The 20847-nt window shown below is 43.8% G+C and overlaps 1 protein-coding gene across 2 annotated transcripts in view; it reads right to left on the bottom strand.

The window, feature by feature from the left end:
• Positions 1–20847, bottom strand: part of macf1a (microtubule actin crosslinking factor 1a) — a 189210-nt gene that overhangs the window by 99116 nt on the left and 69247 nt on the right. For both annotated transcript variants that reach the window (XM_080734855.1, XM_080734854.1), the window contains exons 44-54: positions 19207–19363; positions 14596–14707; positions 13616–13675; positions 12399–12640; positions 11896–12025; positions 9684–9883; positions 8617–8841; positions 7741–8017; positions 4941–5539; positions 4545–4733; positions 3453–3659 (exon numbers count right to left, since the gene is read on the bottom strand). In XM_080734855.1, coding sequence (XP_080590981.1) covers positions 3453–3659; positions 4545–4733; positions 4941–5539; positions 7741–8017; positions 8617–8841; positions 9684–9883; positions 11896–12025; positions 12399–12640; positions 13616–13675; positions 14596–14707; positions 19207–19363 — 2398 coding nt within the window. The remainder of the gene's footprint in view (positions 1–3452; positions 3660–4544; positions 4734–4940; positions 5540–7740; positions 8018–8616; positions 8842–9683; positions 9884–11895; positions 12026–12398; positions 12641–13615; positions 13676–14595; positions 14708–19206; positions 19364–20847) is intronic.

Consider the following 20847-nt stretch of genomic DNA (forward strand, 5'->3'; position numbering starts at 1 on the left):
ACTGTAATATTTGCTGATCAGATCAAACAAAGCCAAATGAGACATTTTGTGATAATAATAATAATGGTTTTGTTTATATAACCACACCAGAAACGAACAGCAGTTAAAGAGGAGGTGGTGAGAAAGCCCAATTTTGCTTTTTGGCAGATAAGAGAATAATGCACTGAAACAAATCGCCAAACCAGAACATTACTGTATATCCTGTATCAAGGTTATTGGATCAAATAAACACACTAATGGACACAACTGAATTCACAGAATTATTCAACTTCACATATTGGAGGATACTGTTTATCAGATTTGTGCGATTTCTTGTGCATCCTTCAATAAATTCACAAAATATGTGCGTGTGCCTGTGCTTTGCAAGCCTGTCCTTCAAACTCGGCACCTAGAACCCACATGTACCCCAGCTAGCCTACGACTGGTGTTCACCCACATTTCTCCCCATTTTCTAACGGTTTCCTCCCCTAGCAATCTTGATAAATATCTGTAATTATTTAAAAAAAGAAAAGAAAAGGAAGAAAAAAGTATTCAAAATGGATGCTGTCAGCATAGGCCCGAGACAGACAGATACAATAGAATCATTGTCTAAGAGCCTGGCTAATGAAATCTTATCTGCTTGCTGAATCATCACCCGCAAGCTCTGCAATGCAATGTTGTTGGTTCCTCTTTAATGTGGAACAAATAGAATCGGATCAATGCACTGATGAGAAACATAAAATACTATTTTCCGTCAGCAACAGCATAAAGAGCCCATGATTCCTTTGTTACACCAAGAGCCCCATACTAGGTTGTGGTGCACTTATTTGGAAACTGAACAGTAGAATATGGATATAATAAAGCCATTTAATTTAGGCTCCTGGTTTGTGTAACAGTGTTTGGGGTATGTTGAATGTCCACATTGACCATATATGAGCAGTGGAGCCCAGGAATGAAGAACTCTACCGACGCCTTTGGTTGTACTGCACTCTCTCATCTCGTCTGCACACAGTATATGTCAACATAAGACACAAACACACTCTTTCTCTCTCTCTCTCACTATCTATTTCCATCCCTCCTGTAAAACACACACACACACACACACACACACACACACACACACACACACACACACACACACACACACACACACACACACACACACACACACACACACACACACACACACACACACAGTCTCAGACAATGGTCCTGTGTGTGAGTCGTTCCTTATTTCATACATGTACTGTATGTTTTCCACTCCAGGCTGCGTGGAAAATACCAGCATAATAATTGTTATCATTCCTTCCATCAGTTTTTGTCTCTTAGTTTCTGCCTGTTCTCCCCATGCGAAGTGTAAAACATGGTTTCTGCTGTGCTTAAGTGGGAGTATGTTTTGGACAATTTCTAGTTTGTGTTGGCGAGCCAGACGTACTGAACCAAGTGAATTTCAGCAACCTAGGGAAACCAAACCTATGGAGAAGACTCTAATCACACAAAGTACAATGTGAACACTCAAGAGAAGCCACGGAGCACTGTCCTTGACCACTTGTCAAAATTCTACTAGAGTTTAGTTGAAAATTTTCATTTGGAACCTGCACTGATTACTGGCATGAATGTCACGTCTACTAATGCAATATTACCGAGCTTATATATTTTAAAGACGTTTTAACATACAAAATATAAACTAGCGTCGTTGATATCATACATTCAAATATTTGGAAAGACTTTACAGCTGTATTCTGTTATCTTATCTGCCCAATGGTTTGACCTCTCTGAGTGTGAGAAAGCTGTTAGAATGCCTTCACACACATCACAAAGTGCTTTAAAATGTCCTCCTGAGGCTTTCAGGTCAATTTCACACAGAGGAAACAGAATGGAAATGGAATTGGAAGATCTGGTCGTATAGCCTTAAATTGCCATGTCATTGTTTTTAAGGAGAATTCCGGACAAGCAGTTTTAATAGCTTAATCTGATGTTATGATATCCCAGAACGAGGTTTGATAATTCTATTATTATTTTATTTTTCATCTCGAGTCCACCGCAGCTCTGACCGTGAGCGGTTGGGCATTATTACACTAAATTGCTTATTTTTTTATCGCTCAACAAACTATTTATTTATTTGTTTCTTTTTTGAGTGGTGCAAACCACTCCTGTTTCACTTTGTGTTAGCCTAAAAACTAACTGTAAAAAAGTAACTGACGACACGGACAGAATGGCCCATGCAAGGAGAGATCCAAATGTACTGTATTAGCCAAATAATATTGCTTTTTCCTATTGTATCTACCTGATTTTTGGAGGCTCTGTGCATTTGGCGGGTGCCCATTGTGTGCGTGAGGGTGAGGTTAAGACGCCTGTGGACGTCTTAAACTGGTGTCGGCTGAATACCACCCTGGACCCGAGACAAACACAGGCCCCCAGCCCAAAACACAGGCAAAGTCCGAGGACAACCCCGTCGTTAAGAACAGCCCCACCTAACTAACTGGGAACTAACTAACTAGTAAGTAAATAAAACCTTATAATTTAGTCTGACCAGAGGCCTGGTCAGACTAAATTATAAGGTTTTATTTACAGTGTTGTGAGGCACTCACAACACTGATTTGCGCAGGCGCCCTTGCAGTTACTGAATGAAATCTACAAGCGTGTCACGGCACAACGTGCACCGCTCACTTTGCACTGGTGCAATTCTTTCTTTTACAGTACATCCGTCTTTCATAATGGCGGAGATGTCTCCACAGAGTTTTGTCCCTAATGGCCTGCAGTAAAAAGGCGAACTACAGTTTACAGTTTACAGTTTAGGCATTTAGCAGACGCTTTTAATCCAAAGCGACTTACAATAAGCAGATACAACATCGCAATAATAAACAAGATAATAGGTCAGTACATTAACAGCAATATAACAATGTAAATGGATATCTATCTAGAGAAAAACACAATATAATCAAGTTCTAAAGAAACCTAACAAACAAATGTTAACTAGCTTCATGTATGGTCATTGATTTTACTGTAGTGCTAAGGGTTTAGGTGGAGTCTGAAAAGGTGAGTCTTCAGTCCACGGCGAAAGGTAGCGAGTGAGTCCGTTGTTCTAAGTGCGACAGGGAGTTTATTCCACAACTTGGGAGCCAAGAGGGCAAACTGTCTCGGACAAGTGGATTTTTGCCCTGGAGTTTTTAGCGAGGGTTCGGTCAGCATCCCTGTGTTGGCTGATCTAAGTGAACGAGTGGGGGTGTAGGGGTTGATCAGCTTTTGGAGGTATGGAGGAGCCATACCTTTCTACCACTAGATCTCACCTCCCGGGTTCAGAGCAACCTTGCGTTAGAAATGGAGTAATTTTGTTACCTCTACGTCTGGTTAAGAAATAACATCAGATTACAGAAAGAAATGCCCTTGTCTGGAATTCTCCTTTAAATTGTGGTGTTTTGTTCAGAGAAACTCAACACATATTTGCACAAGCAACATATTTTCCTCTTCACCTTCTCAGTCACGTCTCCATATTCTTTCTCTGTGTCTGTGGCCTGTTGCTGCAGCCTCTGTGCACCTTCAGTGCTGCCACCCGGTGTCTGGGGTGCATCTTGAACCAGACCCTGGGCCAGGTCTCTGAGGTAGACCACTTGTGGCTGCAGGGACCTCAGGGTCTCCTGCTGGCTCCGCAGTCTCTCCAGACTCTTAGCACTGCATGCCTGTGGCGTGGGAGAGAGAAAGACAAAACCAACACGGGATGAGGAAATTATATATCTGCTGGAAGATGGTTTGGAGTGGTAAAATGTGCTCAAAGTAATACATTATGACAGTATTTGAATGAGCAGAAATGCTTCCACATGCGTGCAACAGTGGTTTTACTTTTGTTACATCAATTTGTCTAAACATCATAGATCTGAAGTTGGCGACATTGAAAAGAATACGCAATTAAACGCAATTACAAAAATGCAGTACTACTGGAATTTATTGCATAAACTCAATGGATTATTTAGCATATTTTAAATATGAATATATCCAATATGATTTAACTGATATTGCTCAGTATTGGTCTTTGACTTCAAAACAGTTTGACAGTAAGTTTAATTACACCTTCAGAATTAAAGGTAGCCCACAGAAACAACGCTGATATTCTTTATTGGCCACTGTGGGATGTATGATGGCATGATTTACATTTTACAAAAATGAATTTCCACTTCTTTACTTCTGTAAACCTGTGACCTGACAATAAAGCTCTAATCCTCGCCTCGACTCTTGAAGGTGGGACTAATACAAGCTGCTAGTGGAGGAGGCAGGAAGCTGCTGTCTGGACAGAACACTACATCTGCTCTCCCCAGCAGCTGTTTTTCCATAGCTATACAGTTTATTTTCCACTTAACACCACAGCACGGCAAGCAACACCGTCTGATTATGTATAACTCATAAAAATAAAGATCTTGTTATGAACAATCCTGCAGTTGTTTCTTCACTAGGGCAATTGTTTTATTGAGCAGTAATAGGTCCATCTCTTGCATCAGAAGCCTGTGTTCCAACATTCTCCTTTTTATCTGATCATACTGTGGATTCTGCACACTATCGTGGATCATTACCTGTGGGCCCAGAGCCACTTGGACCTCCAACTGATGCTTGGCAGCCTCCAGCCTCCTTTCAACAACCTGCCTCCCATCCTCAAACTCCTTCAGGCGGCTGGCCAACTCCTCCAGTTGGGATGTGCGGTTCTGTATCCTCTCTGCCAGCCCATCCACCCTGCGGTTCAGCTGGGCCTTCTCGTCCCGAACCTGGTTTAGTTCAGTTTAGTTCAGTTTTGTCTATTTTGTTTATTTTGCTAAATACAAAACACACTCAACATACCCAAATAACTATACAAATAGTAAAATATTCATAATATATAGTATAGATGCTGCAAATCCAGTCTTTCTTTGGCATTGATAAAGTTATACATTTTTTAAACCTTAGCAATGTTTTACAATAAAACCAAGACAAACCTCCTCCTCCCCGACGCGACACTGTTCCAGCAGTTGGTCGGCTGCAGTGTTCAGGGTCTCCAGTAAGGGTCTTCGTCTCTCCAGGTCCATGGTCAGTCCCCGGGCCTTCTGTAGGGCCTCATCAAGGGCCGCCGTGTCCAGGGACGGCTGGATCTCTCCGTCCTTCTCCTCGCACTCTGCCAGCCACGGCATCAGCTCTGCCTTGTGCTGCTGGTACGTCTCCGCTTTTCCCAGTGTGCTCTTGAGCCGGCTCTCGCGGTCGGCCATCCTCTGGTTCAGGCCGTCCCAGTCCTGACGCAGGGCGGCCAGGCGGGACTGCAGGGCAGAGCGTTCGTCACCTCCGACGGGTAGGGTGGCGAGGAGCGAGGCTCCCTCGGCCTGGATGAGCTCGTACGGGCCGCGCTGGCTGTCAATTCCATGCTGGAGCTCCTCTGTCTGGGCCAGCAGGGAGCGCAGGGCTCCCGGCTGACAGGGCAGGGAATCCGTTGAGGAATCCCTGGGGTCGGTGTGGTTGTCCAGCCATGACCGCAGCTCCTCAAACATCTGCTGGAACTGTTGGGTGGAAGACAGCGCTGTCTGGAGCTGGGACAGACCGTCCGCTGGAGGAGGACACGTGAAAAGAGATTTAGAAAGAGTAAGAAATGAGGATATATTGTAAACCATTACTGAGGCCTGGAAGGAATCGAACCTGTGACCTTTGCCTTCCCAGGTGGGCTCTCCAACCATTCAGCTATGGCCACCCCATGCTGCCATGGTTACCTGATATATCCAATCAAGGTATGTGGATGCCAGTCTGGAGTCACATGGAACTCCATATATGGAAAAAACATACCGGTACGTAATATTGGAGATCTGAGCAGCTGGATTTAAAGGCTGATTCCACACAGTGTGAAGCCAACATTAGTGTAAGAAAAGCAGTTAGCAGACTTTTCATCCTCCTTTTGAAGCCAGCCAGAACTGACCATTACTGGATTGTAACTTGAGACATCACTGGATGGAGAAGAAGCTATGTGATGTTGAGATGAAGAGGATCAAGAAATATGCAGTGGATGTAACTATGGACCCTGATACAGCACATTGTAGACTAATCATGTCCGAGGATGGAAAACAAGTGAGTGATGGAAACATATGGAAGAATCTCCCAAACAACACAGAGAGATTCTGGCCTGATGTCTGTGTCTTAGGAAAACAAAGCTTCTCCTCAGGAAGGATTTACTATGAGGTTCTGGTTGGAGGGAAGACTGATTGGGAATTAGGAGTGGCCAGAGAGTCCATTAACAGGAAGGAATATAGATTGTGCAGACGTACGATCTATGTGACCCCTGATGATGGTTACTGGGCTATAATGTTGAGGAATGGAAAAGAGTACAAGGCTCTCGGTGACCCTCCTGTCCTCCTTCCTGTAAGAGAGGGGCTCCAGAAAGTGGGAGTGTTTGTGGATTATGAGGAGGGTCTGGTCTCCTTTTATGATGTGGAAGCCAGAGTTCATATCTACTCTTTCACTGGCTGTACCTTCACTGAGAATCTTTACCCATACTTCTGTCCATGTGCAAACCAAAATGGTACAAACTCTGCTCCTCTGATTATCTCTACTGTTAATCACACTGATTGACAGGACAAATCCTTACATTTACTATGAGGGCTAATTACTTGTGCCAGCAGAGTCCGCAAGCAAGTACTGCGTTCAGTGATTTTGTATGCGGCGCCGTCAGTGACCGCGCAGCCTATCAGGGACCAGCATTCTTGGTGACATCACCATCAACAGCCAATCAGGGACCAGCATTCTTGGTGATGTCACTTCCGATGCCAATTATGTCCAGGAACGTGATAGGAATTACGGCGGTGCTGCGCTAAGGCCCCCGTTACCTGGCTACCATGGTTACAAGGTAAAACAGGCGCTGCGGTGGCCGCTGGTAACTTCATATCCCATGAGGCAACTCGGCCACCAACATCAGGAATCGTGTAATCTCCATAGGCTCCTTCCTATTCATTGCTGCTGCAAAGAAACAGCTTTATCTTGGAATCTACTTCCAAAAACGCTCCGATTGCAGAGAACCGTTTTTTTACTATTATTATTTTTTTTATAAACATACTGATCACCATTAAAAGACCACGAATTTCCACAACATGGACATGATCGTGGCTTCCGGGGCTCTTCACAATAAAGGGCAAGTGAATGGCGTCACTCTGAAGACAAATAATTACAACAATAATGGCATCCCAAGTGTTAACAGTAGATCAGCATTCTTGGTGATGTCACCATCAACAGCCAATCAGGGACCAGCAGTCTTGGTCACGTCACTATTAACAGCCTATGAGGGACCAGCATTCTTGTTGACTTCGCCATCAACAAGTGCAACCTGATATAAATAACAGGGCGCGCTCTGCTGGTGCACAAGTAGGCCATACATGGCCACGACACGAGTGCACTAGACACAAGTTGGCACCTCGACTGACTGCAGTCTAGTTTAGACCTGGTGCCAACTATAAGTTGTTTGACCTGTCTCAGTTTTTGCTATAAATATAGCATCATCATTAATTTTACATTTTTTAATAAGAATTTTAAGGTCTGAAGCGCTATTGTAATCTTTCTATTGGCAACAATAGACAACATTAACCACCCAAAAGTTTGAAAAAGAAGCTGATCAACAAACTGACAGCAAGATTGGCTATTTTCGCTATTCGTCACACAACCTAAGTATATAGGGCTTGAGTTGTTAAGCGTGATTAAAGGGAACACATTGTTTACTTGTGCGGACAACTACACCCAAACCAAACCATGCCAGACTCCTCCACCCACCAGCTCTCTCCTCCAGACTCTTCAGCGGGCCGCTGACAGCCTCCAGACGCTTGCTGAGCTCCTCCTTCAGGTAGGGCTCGGCCACGATGGCGCTCAGCTCCCCGCACAGCCGCTCAGCCTCCGCCAGCTCTGCGCGCCTCCTCTCCAGCTCGGAGCGGATCTCCCCCGTCTCCTGCAGCCGCAGCTTGAGTGCCTCGGGCTGCGCGCTCAGAGACGCCTGGCCGTCCAGTCTGTCGCTCAGAGCTGACACGCTGGAGGAGAGCTCCCTCAACAGAGCCTGGGAGGACCAGAAGAAGAGGAACAGGGTCAGAATGGTCCCCTTAATTAGGTTGTTATTCAAAAGAACAATATATAATAAAAATAAAAATAAATAACAATATTTTTATTTTATTTTTATTTTTTGTTTATTAAAAGCAAATTGGATGATGGCATTATCATGACAAAGATGTAAACAAACTAAATATTATAAGAGCTGTTTATATTTTCATCCTTAGAAATGATCAATTATTCTATACAATTTTGATGACCAATATCTTTGGCTTTGGGAAGCCAAAAACAGAAGGAAAGAAAGAAAAAAAATCCAGAAATGCATGGCTGTGTAATTGATAGAAAATACGTTTTTTTGCGGGGTGAACTACTCCTTTAATAGAATAATTAAATAGTTCCTTTTTTTCCTTCCCTTAAAAAAGAAGACAAAAGACTTCTAACAGCATCACATCCATCCAACCCAGATCTACCATGCGCCTACAGTACCTGGTAGCATCCAACCCAGATCTACCATGCGCCTACAGTACCTGGTAGCATCCAACCCAGATCTACCATGCGCCTACAGTACCTGGTAGCATCCAACCCAGATCTACCATGCGCCTACAGTACCTGGTAGCGTTCACTGGTTCCCTGGGCCTGGTCAATGTGTTCCGACCTCTGGGTCAGTCGGGACGTCAGGTCCCCCCACTGCTGCGAGACGGAGCTCAGCTCAGACCGGACCTCCTCCAAGTCCTTGGGGTCCTGGGCAGCGTCTCCGCTGGACAGGATGCCATCAGCGGACTGGGTCAGCTGGTCGAACTGCGGCCGCCGGGTCTCGAACTCACGCAGCATGAACTGGCGGGAGGGGGAAGAGAGGGGTGTGACAGGGTTGATAAAACTAGTCATCTTTGTGATGAGATTACGTTAATTTGGGGTTTCCTGTGTTTTTGTGTGTTATGAGTAAGGATGGGACGATATGAAATTTCCATATCACGATTATTGTAACAAAAGGAATCGCGATTTACTATATTATCGCGATAATCAAAATCCATTATCCTGGGGCGGAACATTTGCATCCTTAGTTATGAGTCATTCATCTTCAAAACATTATACAAAATGTAATAATGGCATTTGGGGTGGATCTAGTGGAGAATTCAAGCAGAGACCACATCCTTCACCTGTATTCATCAGGTCTCTGTTATTTTGATGGAAAACAGCAGGTGGTCTGGTCTAGTATTTGTTTTTTTCTTTCCACACAATGATCGATGTCTTTGCGTCTCAGTATATCGCAGTTACACAGTGGAATCACTGTGTCACTTACTCAAGCATGTCATTGTTATTGATTGCCTTGGTTGAGTGTCTGTCTGCGGACATAATAGTGTGCACGTGTACAGGTATGTTTGGCCACATTAACTCTGGCATCCATATTATGGGCATGTAATTGTGAGCATGTAATGTTCAAAATATGCAATTATTCAATTATTATTATTATAATAAAATTGTGTGTGCGTGCATGCGTGCGTGCGTGCGTGCGTGCGTGCGTGCTTGCTTGCGTGCGTGTGTGTATAAAATTCATACACACAGAATATATACTGTATACACTAGCAGATCTATCAAGAATATCAAGCAAATTAGCAGACATACAAGCTTATGTACACTTTACTGCTTACAGTAGATGTTTAATGTCACCTCCTTACCTGTACTTGCTGTTTCTGTGTGTTAAGCATGTTGGGGTCGATACTCAGTGGTCCCAACACACTCATCATCAGTTCCTTCTCCTTCAGCCAGGGCCCCAGCTGACTGGCTGCTGAGGCAAAGCTGCCAAGCCTATCAGCACACGTCTCCAGTTCAGTCTGCCTCTGAGCTGCTGTCTGATTGGTCTTCTGCCAGCGGGAGTCTGGAGCAAAGGACCAATAGGAATGGGAGTGGGAAGGCAGCGGTCATGCAACAAAAATGCTGATAAGGGCATGAGAGTCACATACAACTGGTCTATAATCCTCTTGGTACACCAGTTTCATTTAAGACCTGACCTGGCAGTGAACGAGTCATTAGGTTGTTTGTACTATTGAATAAAATACTTTGTCTATGTCACAAGCATTTAGGTACCAGGAACATTTATTTAAACAAATGTATGATTGTTTCAACGTGCACATAATAGTGAAGTGAGATGGAACATTTGAATTTTAACTACTTGAACCCAAGCATCCCAAAATAGATTATTTTTTTTCAAAGAGATTTGGTGTGGAGGGGAAAAAAAGAGTGGACCAAGTGCAGAGCCCTGAGGTGACCCCGGTCAATGAAGTATAAAGGGTGGTTAAGGTCAAATATGCATACACGTGTGAGAGCCAGCGTGCTGAGTTAGTTACCATTACGTGCCCAGGCCATTACTATTACTCACAAGATTGTAATTTATGAGTCAAACTTGTCAGCCACTATGTTGAGCCCCAACCACAGTGACACTTAATTTCTACATTGTTTGAGTGGCTGCGACTTTATAATCCATCCACCACCGTGGTTTAAAGCAGGGGTCTTCAACAGGGGGTCCGGGACCCCTAGGGAGTCCTCAGAGTTACTACAGGGGGTCCTCCAAATCTTTGTGTGATAGAAACTTTATTTATCCTGAGAACTTTAGCCAAAAATAGCAAATCAATCACAAGGCTAATCAATCACAACGCCTCGCAGAAGCTTGTAGATCGGCTATTTTAGGCAAAGGGGTTTAGTGAAGAGGGGAAAAGAGCAGACTAAGTACAGAGTAAAAGGTCAAGTTTATTAGGTATTGACGGCTCAAGTGGTTAAATATCTGAAAGAACAAATTGACATGAATCCAAAATACACTGACGATTGTGCTGTCAAACGATGAAACTACATGGAATCTATGAAAAGGTTGTGGGGGTCCCTGCTTAATCTCTCCCACAACTAAGGGGTCCTTGGCCTGAAAACATTGTAGACCCCTGGTCTACATTGTTTGAGTGGCTGCTACTTTATAATCCATCTACCACCGTGGTTTAAAGGTTCATTTCTTGCCACAGCTTAATGATTTCCTCCGTGTCATTAAAGACAAGAACATCAAACACAGTATTATAACCGATCCATTTGACTATTCCGTCTTCAGTTTCACACAAAGGAAAGCTTAAGCAACAGGGAGTCGTTTCTTTTAGCCTCTGTCCTACTCTCTCTCTCTCTCTGACTCATGCTCTGGGTATCCAGCAGTGTGTCTCGACTCCAAATGGGTTTGAAATAAGACTGAAACTAGAGGCACCCTGCTATGGTTTCAGCTATACCTCATAAGAGACTGCTGCGGTAAAAAATATCAAGAAGAAAGAGAGGAACAAACGACTTTGACAGGAACACTTCCCACACTCTCTCTCTGGATAATATTCATCTACCGCCTTCGCCATCTCTTACACAACAGCTACCTTCAGCCAAGCAATTTAATTGGTCAACCAGACACTCAGAGAGCACTGATATGCCCCATACACGCGGTTGGCTGTGTGTTATCTTGGTAGCGTCCACTGCCATCTCTTGTGGGTAACTAGGGGTCTTTCTAGTTGCCTCACATTCCTTGTGCATGTACACTAGTTTGAAGTTCGCTTTGCAAACTGTTCACGTGGTTAAGAAATTGTATGTTCCTGCTTTTTTGTTGAATACTGATTAAAGGGCAACCACTCAAACTAAATTCGAAACTATTTATTTCTATAAAATAGCTGCCTCTTTATGTGCTACTCCACTTTAGAAGACAGACAGATAGAAGTTATTTTATTTACGGAAAGCATGATGTGTTGTTGCCCCCCCCCCCCCCCCCAATAAACAGTAAGGTTAATCTAAATAAATGATGTGGTTAATCATGAGCTGAAGTGTATAAAAGAAATATCTACACATCTGTCTCTTTGTTTTTTTTCTACAACTCACCTATCTCTTGTAGCTGTTTTTTCCATGAGTCAGCCTCTGGAGAGTCAGGGTTCTCTCCGATGAGCTTCCTCAGTGTGCCCTTCAGTTCCTCCACCTTCGAAGAATGCTCAGCCAGCTCCGTCAGCAGGGCCTGAAGGAGAAGAAGACACAAGAACAAATAAGACAGCGGAAACACATTTCACAGAGAGACATCCCACACAGGATGCATTTGGTACTCAAAAGACGATATTATGCATTTTATAAACGACAGATAACTGTTAGTAGATGTGTGACATGTGTACATGTTTTACAGATCACTGCAAGGTTTCCATAGTCTAAATCTGGATTCTTAAATGTGCACATCAACATTGCTGTTATATACCTTTCAACAGAAATAAGAAAATACGTTAGCAGAGCCAAACACTGCTAGCTGCCAAATATTGCTACCATTGCCATATACGGCTGGTTTGTGGGAGGATTTGGGCAATAATAGCCTAAATCACCAGTTGCTGACATTTTCACACCTTGTTCTCCTGGGCCTGGGCGCGTACCACCTCGGGTTTGGAGGGGGAGGCGGTCTGGCCCTGCATCACCAGGCTGTGTTCCCTGTCTCTCAGCCAGCCACTCAGCTCCTCGGCGCCCTGGCTGGCCTTCTGCCTCAGCTCCAGGGAGGCCTGCTGGCGGCCGTGGCGCTCCTTCAGCTCCGAGCCTAGCGCCTCGTAGCGGCCGTTCACCTCCGACACCGCGACCTGCAGCTCCGTCAGGTCTGGACGGTAAAGGGGACAGATCAAGTTTTAGCTGAAAAGAAGCCCATAGGCTAACTTCAAGCACACTCCAGATGAGCAAGCAAGTACAATGAACTCTTTCTCTGCCAAGAAATCTCGTCAAAGGTCCACACTGCCAAAGACGAGAAGCGCAGAAAGAGTGTCCGTGATCGATGGGGGGATCGATCGAAACATAGAAAAATATTCTGTGAGCTGCTCTGACTACTTGAAAAGGTAAGGAAAAACAAAAGATAGCTGGCAGTGGTTAGTAGTTTGGTTAAATATCCTTGGCAGTAAAGCCTATATTTGCACTATATTTGAGCTCTAACAGTGAGCACTCAGGATACCATTGTTCCTTGACATATCAAGTTTTTTTACTTATTGATCGGAAACACAATGTAGTAGTGTGGAGTAGAATAGTAGGCAACAACAGGGTACAGTAGATACATTATTAAACCTGTGATGTACGTGGTTGCCAAGGGGGTCACACACCGAAAATAGCACAGCAAGCTTGTAGATTGGCTATTTTCGGTGTGCAACATCAGTGCACAACTAAATATAAATGAGGTGTTAGAGGAAAAGTGGGTTAATACACTGTAGTAGAGGACAAATAAACCACACATCATTCAGTTCTCACAGGGGACATTCTTTCACAGTGGCACAGTAGTTCAGGAAGGGTTTTGAACATGGACAGAGAGGTGATGTAGACCACTGTTTTGTGGGTCGCAGACAGATTTTTATGGGTCCCTTTGTTGTTTGTTTCCTAATTATTACTATTTTAATTATTATTATTATTCAAAATATTTTCAAAAAACATTCCCAAAAAAAAAAAAAAAAATCTTTTACCATGTTCTTCTCAGTAATTTCATGAAGAAATAAAAGGAAAAACTAAAATTCAATTTTTTTCTTTTGGGTGTATGGAGCTAAAAAGTTTGGGAACCACTGCTGTAGACTAGAGGTAAGGGAGTGAGTCTCACCTTTACAGGTGTGAATGCCGTTGACGCTGCTGGGATTGGAGCCGTTGATCTGAGGGACACCTGGGAGAAAGAAACGCACACCAGACTGAGACAGCGGCACAACAACACATACTGTACATACACACACACACATGCCAACCAATGTAAACAATACTAACGTGGTGAAACAAGCTCTCAACATTCCACTTGAAAACGCACGCACGCACGCACGCACGCACGCACGCACGCACGCACGCACGCACGCACGCACGCACGCACGCACGCACGCACGCACGCACGCACGCACGCACGCACACACACACACACACACACACACACACACACACACACACACACACACACACACACACACACACACACACACACACACACACACACACACACACACACACACACACACACACACACACACACACACACACACACACACACACACACAGCTGGGTGGTTAAAGACAGTTTTCAGAGGTACAGGACGCATTTGCCTCTGCATTTTTTTCCGAAATGCATAACTTAAATGGATGACGTCGCTGTGTAATAAACTATTTACAACAAACCTACTGACAACAAACACCCAGGGTCCGCTTACTTGTTTGTTCTGAGCTGAGATATTTAATTATCTTTTAATTATTAATTATTTAACCCTGGCGTCCCTGTATTGGGCATGTAAAATGTTTAGAAAATAGCTCTACAAGCTCAATGTCACACGCTGTGGGCTTTATAGATCAGCCGAGGTATAGAATAGGGCTGGTTAATGACTTGTCTGTTAAATTGTAAAGTTACGTTTCCCGACCGTGCAGAAGTTTAGAATTGTTGAAACGAGTTGGCGTCGTGCGCGCACTTCTGCTCTAAACATTTTGTCTGTCAAATGTACATACATTTTCTTACCTAAACTAAACTAAACTAATGCATTCCGATTCAGAGTTTCCATGCCGTGTAACCATGGGTGCAGCCCCCCTTCTCCCAGGGCTCAGTTCTTACCAGTCTTGCTCTTTGGGGTTGTGATGTTGATGACGACGGTCTCCAGTTCTGATCCATTCTTGTTCAACTCTTGAACCCTGGCTCCCTGAGACTCCCACTCACTCAGCAAATCCTGCACACACAAAATATAAGGCCTAGTCATTGAAAATATGTAGTAAATATCATGGCCATCATGCACTGTACTGTACTGTAGCTGGGATAAATTAATTTATTCTCAGAGGCCTCCTTGATTTTGACAAATGTACAAATCAAATATACTGTATGTTGATACTGTATAATACAAATAATAATAAATAATAATAATAAAGCTTTATTTGTATAGCACCTTTCATGACATGAAATGCAGCTCAAAGTGCTTTACAGAGCAGAAAATGAAGCACAGTTACTTAACAGAAAAAATAAAATACACATGAATACAATAAAGCAGAACAATAAAAACATAAAACATTGAAGAACAATTTCAGAACAGTGTGGACGTCAATAGCATCAAAGAGATAAAAAAAATAATTCAGCTAAAAGCAAGAGTAAAGAAATAGGTCTTGAGCTGTGCTTTAAAGCTATCCACAGAGGCTGCCTGTCTTAGGTGTAGTGGGAGTTTATTCCAAACTGTCGGTCCGTAGAAGCAGAAAGCTGCTTCACCATATTTTTTATATTTCATTTTAGGCACATCGAGTAGGTCAGCACTAGAAGACCTGAGTGGGCGGTTTGGAACGTATCTATGCAGGCAGTCATAGAGGTACGAAGGTGCCAGACCATTTAGAGCTTTATAAACAAGTAAAATAATTTTAAAATCAATCCTAAAAACAACCGGGAGCCAGTGTAGCGACGCTAAGACTGGAGTAATATGTTCTCTCATCTTAGCTTTAGTTAAAACTCTGGCTGCCGCATTTTGAACAAGTTGCAAACTGTCAGTTGTTTTCTTTGGCAGACCAGAGAGAAGTGCGTTGCAGTAATCAAGCCGAGAGAAAACAAAAGCGTGGATCAGCGTTTTTGCATCGTCCAATGTTAGATAGGCTCTAATTCGCGCAATATTTCTAAGGTGAAAGAAGGCAATCTTGGTGACATGATTAATGTGTGTATTAAAATTCAATTCAGCGTCAATGATCACTCCCAGGTTCTTTACAGAAGTGTTACTTTCTTTAGACAGGTTACCAAGTCTACTTATTATTGATTCTCTCTGCGCAGTAGAACCAATTATGAGAACTTCTGTCTTGTCCTCATTTAGTTTGAGAAAGTTCTCACTCATCCAGCATTTTATGCTAGACACACACGTCAGCAATGGGTCTAGAGCACAGGGGTCGTCCGGAGCTACCGAAAGGTACAGCTGGGTGGCATAGAAATGGAAATTCACACCGTGAGCGGAAATAAGTTCTCCCAGCGGCAGTATATAGAGGGAGAATAATAAAGGACCAAGAATTGAGCCCTGTGGAATACCAGAGCAGATGTTGTGTTTGTTTGACTCAAAGTCAGCTAGATTAACAAAGTAGCTTCTGCCTGTTAGGTAGGAGTAAAACCAGGACAAAGCTGTGCCTGACAGCCCTACCCAGTGTTCAAGACGTTGTATTAGAATTGTATGGTCAATTGTGTCAAAAGCCGCCGTTTGATCCAGCAGTAGGAGAACGGATACATTTTTGTTATCAGCAGACACCCTAAGATCATTAATTACTTTTAAAAGTGCAGTTTCTGTGCTGTGTCCTTTCCTGAAGCCGGATTGGAATTTGTTGTGCACCTTATTGTTCTGCAGAAATACATCCAATTGATGAAAGATAATTTTTTCTAGGACCTTGCCCAGAAAAGGCAAATTGGAAATGGGCTGATTGTATAGAGTTATTTACTATTTTTAGGATATCTCCAATCACACAGTCTACAACCTCTTTGAGAAATGGCGTGGGTATTGCATCCAGCGAGCAAGAAGACGATGTCATTTGCGATATGGTTTTACGAAGTTCCTCTTCATCAATTTCACAAAATGATACTAGGCTGCCCCTAGATTTATCTACACTTTTACACATGGCACCATTAACCGCATTTGCATTTGTGACAGTATTATTCATAATACCAGCTCGAATGTTCACAATTTTGTTGTCAAAGAAGGATGCAAACTCATTACACTTTGCTTTAGAGGCAAGGAGTGACTGCTTGTAGGACTGGGGGGGGTTTAAGAGGCGTTCAATAGTGGAGAATAAGACCCTAGCATTGTTCTTGTTCTCATTAATAATTCCGGAAAAATAGGCCTGCCTAGCCAGACGCATGGTTTTATTGTACGTGGCTGTTAATGACTTAAAAATCTGTAGATGGATAGTTAGTTTATTTTTTCTCCAAGCTCGCTCTGCTTTGCGGCATTGTTTCTTGAGTGAGCGTATATGATCGTTTATCCAGGGTGTTTCTTTTACTTTATGTTTCTTTTTAGTTTTCATAGGAGCCACTATATCCAGAGCTGACTCTAATTTAAGATTAAAATGTTGAACCATATCATTTACTGAGGGAATATCAGGAAGGGGGGGTGCACATGCAAGATGGCGAGCAAACTCTTCTGCTGCCGATGCCCTGAAAAATCTCTTTTTTATAGTATATTCTCTATTGTATTTTTCTAGATCAGAGACAGTCATATTAAAACACAGTAAATAGTGGTCCGATAAGTCAGGCTTAGCAATGATCCTGTCCATAGAAATACTTAGCCCTTTAGAGATCACCAGGTCTAGGGTGTGGCCCTGATTGTGGGTTGGCCCGGTAACATGCTGAACAAAATCAAGGGAATGTAATAACTGTAAGAAACTCATAGCAGTAACATCTGTAACAATATCCACATGTAAATTTGCATCGCCAGCAATCAAGGTTCTCTCATAGTCAGTGGAACAGATAGATAAAAGTTCTGATATTTCTGTAAGAAATAAGGCTTTGCTACATTTTGGTGGGCGATATATGGTAATCATTAGAACAGAGGATTTACTCTCAAATAAGTTAGCTTGGTATCCAAAGGATGAAAAACTTCCAAAAGACAGGTTCTTGAATTTAAAGATGTCAGAGAAAATGTACGCCAAACCTCCACCTCTTTTTCCTTCGCGCACTGATTGAATAAAATGATAGTTTGGTGGGCAGGCGACGCCAAGTGCAACAGCTCCATCTGTGCCCAGCCAAGTCTCTGTTAAAAAGATTATATCTAGCTTCTCTTCACAGATTAGATCATTTACAGAGGAGGGCTTGTTTAAAAGTGACCTGATGTTAAAGAGGGCCAGATTTATTTTTTGACATTCTACTGTACTATAGTCCCTACAGGGTATGTAAGTTAAATTTGCTAGATTAGCAGAGCCACTGCTTGTCCTGGACACTCTATTTGAAATTACAGTAGAAATATTGTGAGCCTGCTTAGTAAAAGCGCCTAGAGGAGCATCGGGTCCAGATACGGTTGTTGCTGGGTATAATATCGGACCCAACTGATATCAGTGGCTGAATGTATTGTTCAGCTGGGAGGCCATGTATTGGCCCAGTATTGTCCCAGCTCGTTGAGGTCGTGGAGCCATGTTCAGCTGGGAGGCCATGTTTTGGCCCAGTATTGTCCCAGCTCGTTGGGAGGCCAGGTTCTTCTTTCGTTTAGGTCGTGGAGGGATGGGTGGGGGTGAAAGAACCCAGGCCACAGATTTCTGGGGCATGGCAGGGTCAGTTTCGTCCGTTTTCAAAGATGGTGGTTGTGGAGCCGGGCATTTGGCCGGTGGCGGTTGTGGAGCCGGGCGTTTGGCCTGGCGTCTGGCCGGGGTCATTTTAATCCCTTTGTTAATTAATTCATTCATCCCATTCGTGAAATCTAGAAGGGGCATTGGCGATAGGGAGAAAGAGAAAGATTGGGAAGATGGGGCTTGTTCTTCCACGGTTGACTCTCCAGCCCCTTCCTCTTCCTCTGTCGACTCATCGGTTGACTCTCCAGCCCCTTCCTCTTCCTCTGTCGACTCTCCGTTGTCTGTTGACAGTTCACTCTCATGGTTCGAGCCAGCCACGGCTGAGGCAGGGAAACCATAGAACGTTTCTTCGTTACTCTCCTCTTCCTCTGTCGACTCTCTGTTGTCTGTTGACAGTTCACTCTGCTCATGGTTCGGGCCAGCCACGGCTGGGGTAGGGAAACCAGAGAACGTTTCTTTGTTACTCTCCTCTTCAAATATTTCCCTGATCAACCCAATCTCTGCATTGACGTCATCTGCTTCTTCTGTGGAGTCTTCCACATTCTCGTCTTTGGCAGAGAGGGCTTTGGCAGGGACAATGGTGTCTGTTGTTGTTTTGAAATCTCCTCCGTTCGCCAAGGCCGTTCCCCCCTCGGCCGGGGGGGGCACTTCGGTAGCCAAAACACCATCTTTTGCAGCTTCAGCAGGGGCAGCTGTGACTTCAAGGGTAGCAGATAAAGGTTGCTCATCACTATGGATAAGATGTTACATAAACCTCCTTGGCAGGGGTAATAATCACACTTGTTCCTGGGCCTTTGTTTTTTGCGCTGTTTTTTTTTTACCTAGTTGGGTCCCATGTAATGGTTTGATTGCCTATGCAACTTTGAGATTCACAAGAATGTAAAGTGCGTTATAAATAAAATACAAATAAAAACACAACATGATATCTCACTCCCACCTGTAACTGTTGGACTCGTCTCTGCATGCCATCCGTGTTGAGGTTGGGCTCTTTGGTGGGCAACTGCTCCTGCACTGTCTGGAGCCACCTGAGGAGGGAGCCAGAGAGCCCACGGAACTGAGCCAGCTGCTGCTCACATGCCTGGATGGCTGCAAACCTGGAGAGGAGGAAGAGAGAGACAGAAATAGAGAGGACACAGAATGAGAGAGAGAGAACGTCAGAGGCCTCCGTTGAATTTGACAAATGTTCGTCAGTTAGACCAGTGTTTCTCAAACTTTCAAATTTCAAGGTCTCCCCTTAACTCTGACTGTGTACAAATGGAACCAAATGAACCCGTTTGGTTCATTTGGTTCCATTTGTACACTGTCAGAGTTACAGACTTGTATGAGTCAATTTAGACCCCCCTAAAGGAACCCACAGAGTCCCTGGAATCCACTTTGAGAAACACTGAGGTAGACTAAGGGTGAAGTGAGGAGGGGGGTCATTACAGAGTGGAGGGGGAGATTTTGTTCCATTTTAATTAAATCACATTTTTGCTAAAACCTAAATGGCCACTTGTGACGCTGAGCTTAAGTCTCGTCCTGTTTTGAGGTGGCAGAGTGCAGACTAAAAGAGAACAACAAAGCCACATTGCTGGTAAGGCCTGTCTCAGAGGCCGTTATCCACACGCCACCATGGCCCCTGGGGTCACGTTAGCAGCAACACAGCCTTGATCCCTGCTCCTCGTACGTGATCTGCCTCCGGGTGAAGTTGGGAGAGCGCTGACCGCACACAGACAAAACGGCCACTAGAAGCCTGCCTGGCATGGCAACAGTATCATTATCGTGCTGCTATTTTCTCCCGCTGTTGGTGGTGTGGGAGTCACTTTATAGGACAGACAATGAGCCTTGTCCACGTGGCTTATATTAGCAGACGGCCCTGGGCACGTCAGCTTGCACTGGCCATACAAAACACATGCACACCAACAACATTAGACGAGACAAACAAGTATACAATACAACAGCCAAACACGCACCCATATATTGTTGCTGTTGGGAACAAACCTTATCTCTTCAAATTACTTTTTTTTGTCATTGTTCAATGCTTATTTCATACTCAAAAGCCAATCTACTTTTCCTTCACTACTTTAGTTGTTTTCTTTTTATTATTTGTAGAATTACGGACATGCTCAAAATAGGGCACCAGGTTGATGGTGGTTAAGCCGTTATGTGAGGTTTATGAATATTTAACCAATGAAAAGAATGTAACAATGTAATTAGGGTTGTGCTTGGTCTCCCTCCTCTGACCCACCTTACCGAGCATCACCACGAAAGCGTGGGGTGGCTCAAAGTAGCTGACAGAGTACAGCATCTTGCAATGGGCCTGGTGTACAAGATACACTACACCTCCAAGATTCCCATGTACCTGACAAACTACTTCTTAAAGGTCAAGGATGTTCACGATCATAACACCAGAGGCAGCTCCACTAATCATCATCAGCGTAGATTTAACACTAAACAAGGCGCTAACTCGTTCTCCTGCTATACCATCAACATGTGGAACGCCCTTCCACAAGCCCTAAAGGAGAGCAAATCCCTAGCCTCCTTCAAAATTGGTATGAAAAGTCACCTTCAGACAGCAGCTACCCGTGACTTGTAAATA

This window comes from Nannobrachium achirus (genome assembly GCF_963921795.1).
Source record: "Nannobrachium achirus genome assembly, chromosome: 10".
Taxonomy (NCBI): Eukaryota; Metazoa; Chordata; class Actinopteri; order Myctophiformes; family Myctophidae; genus Nannobrachium; species Nannobrachium achirus.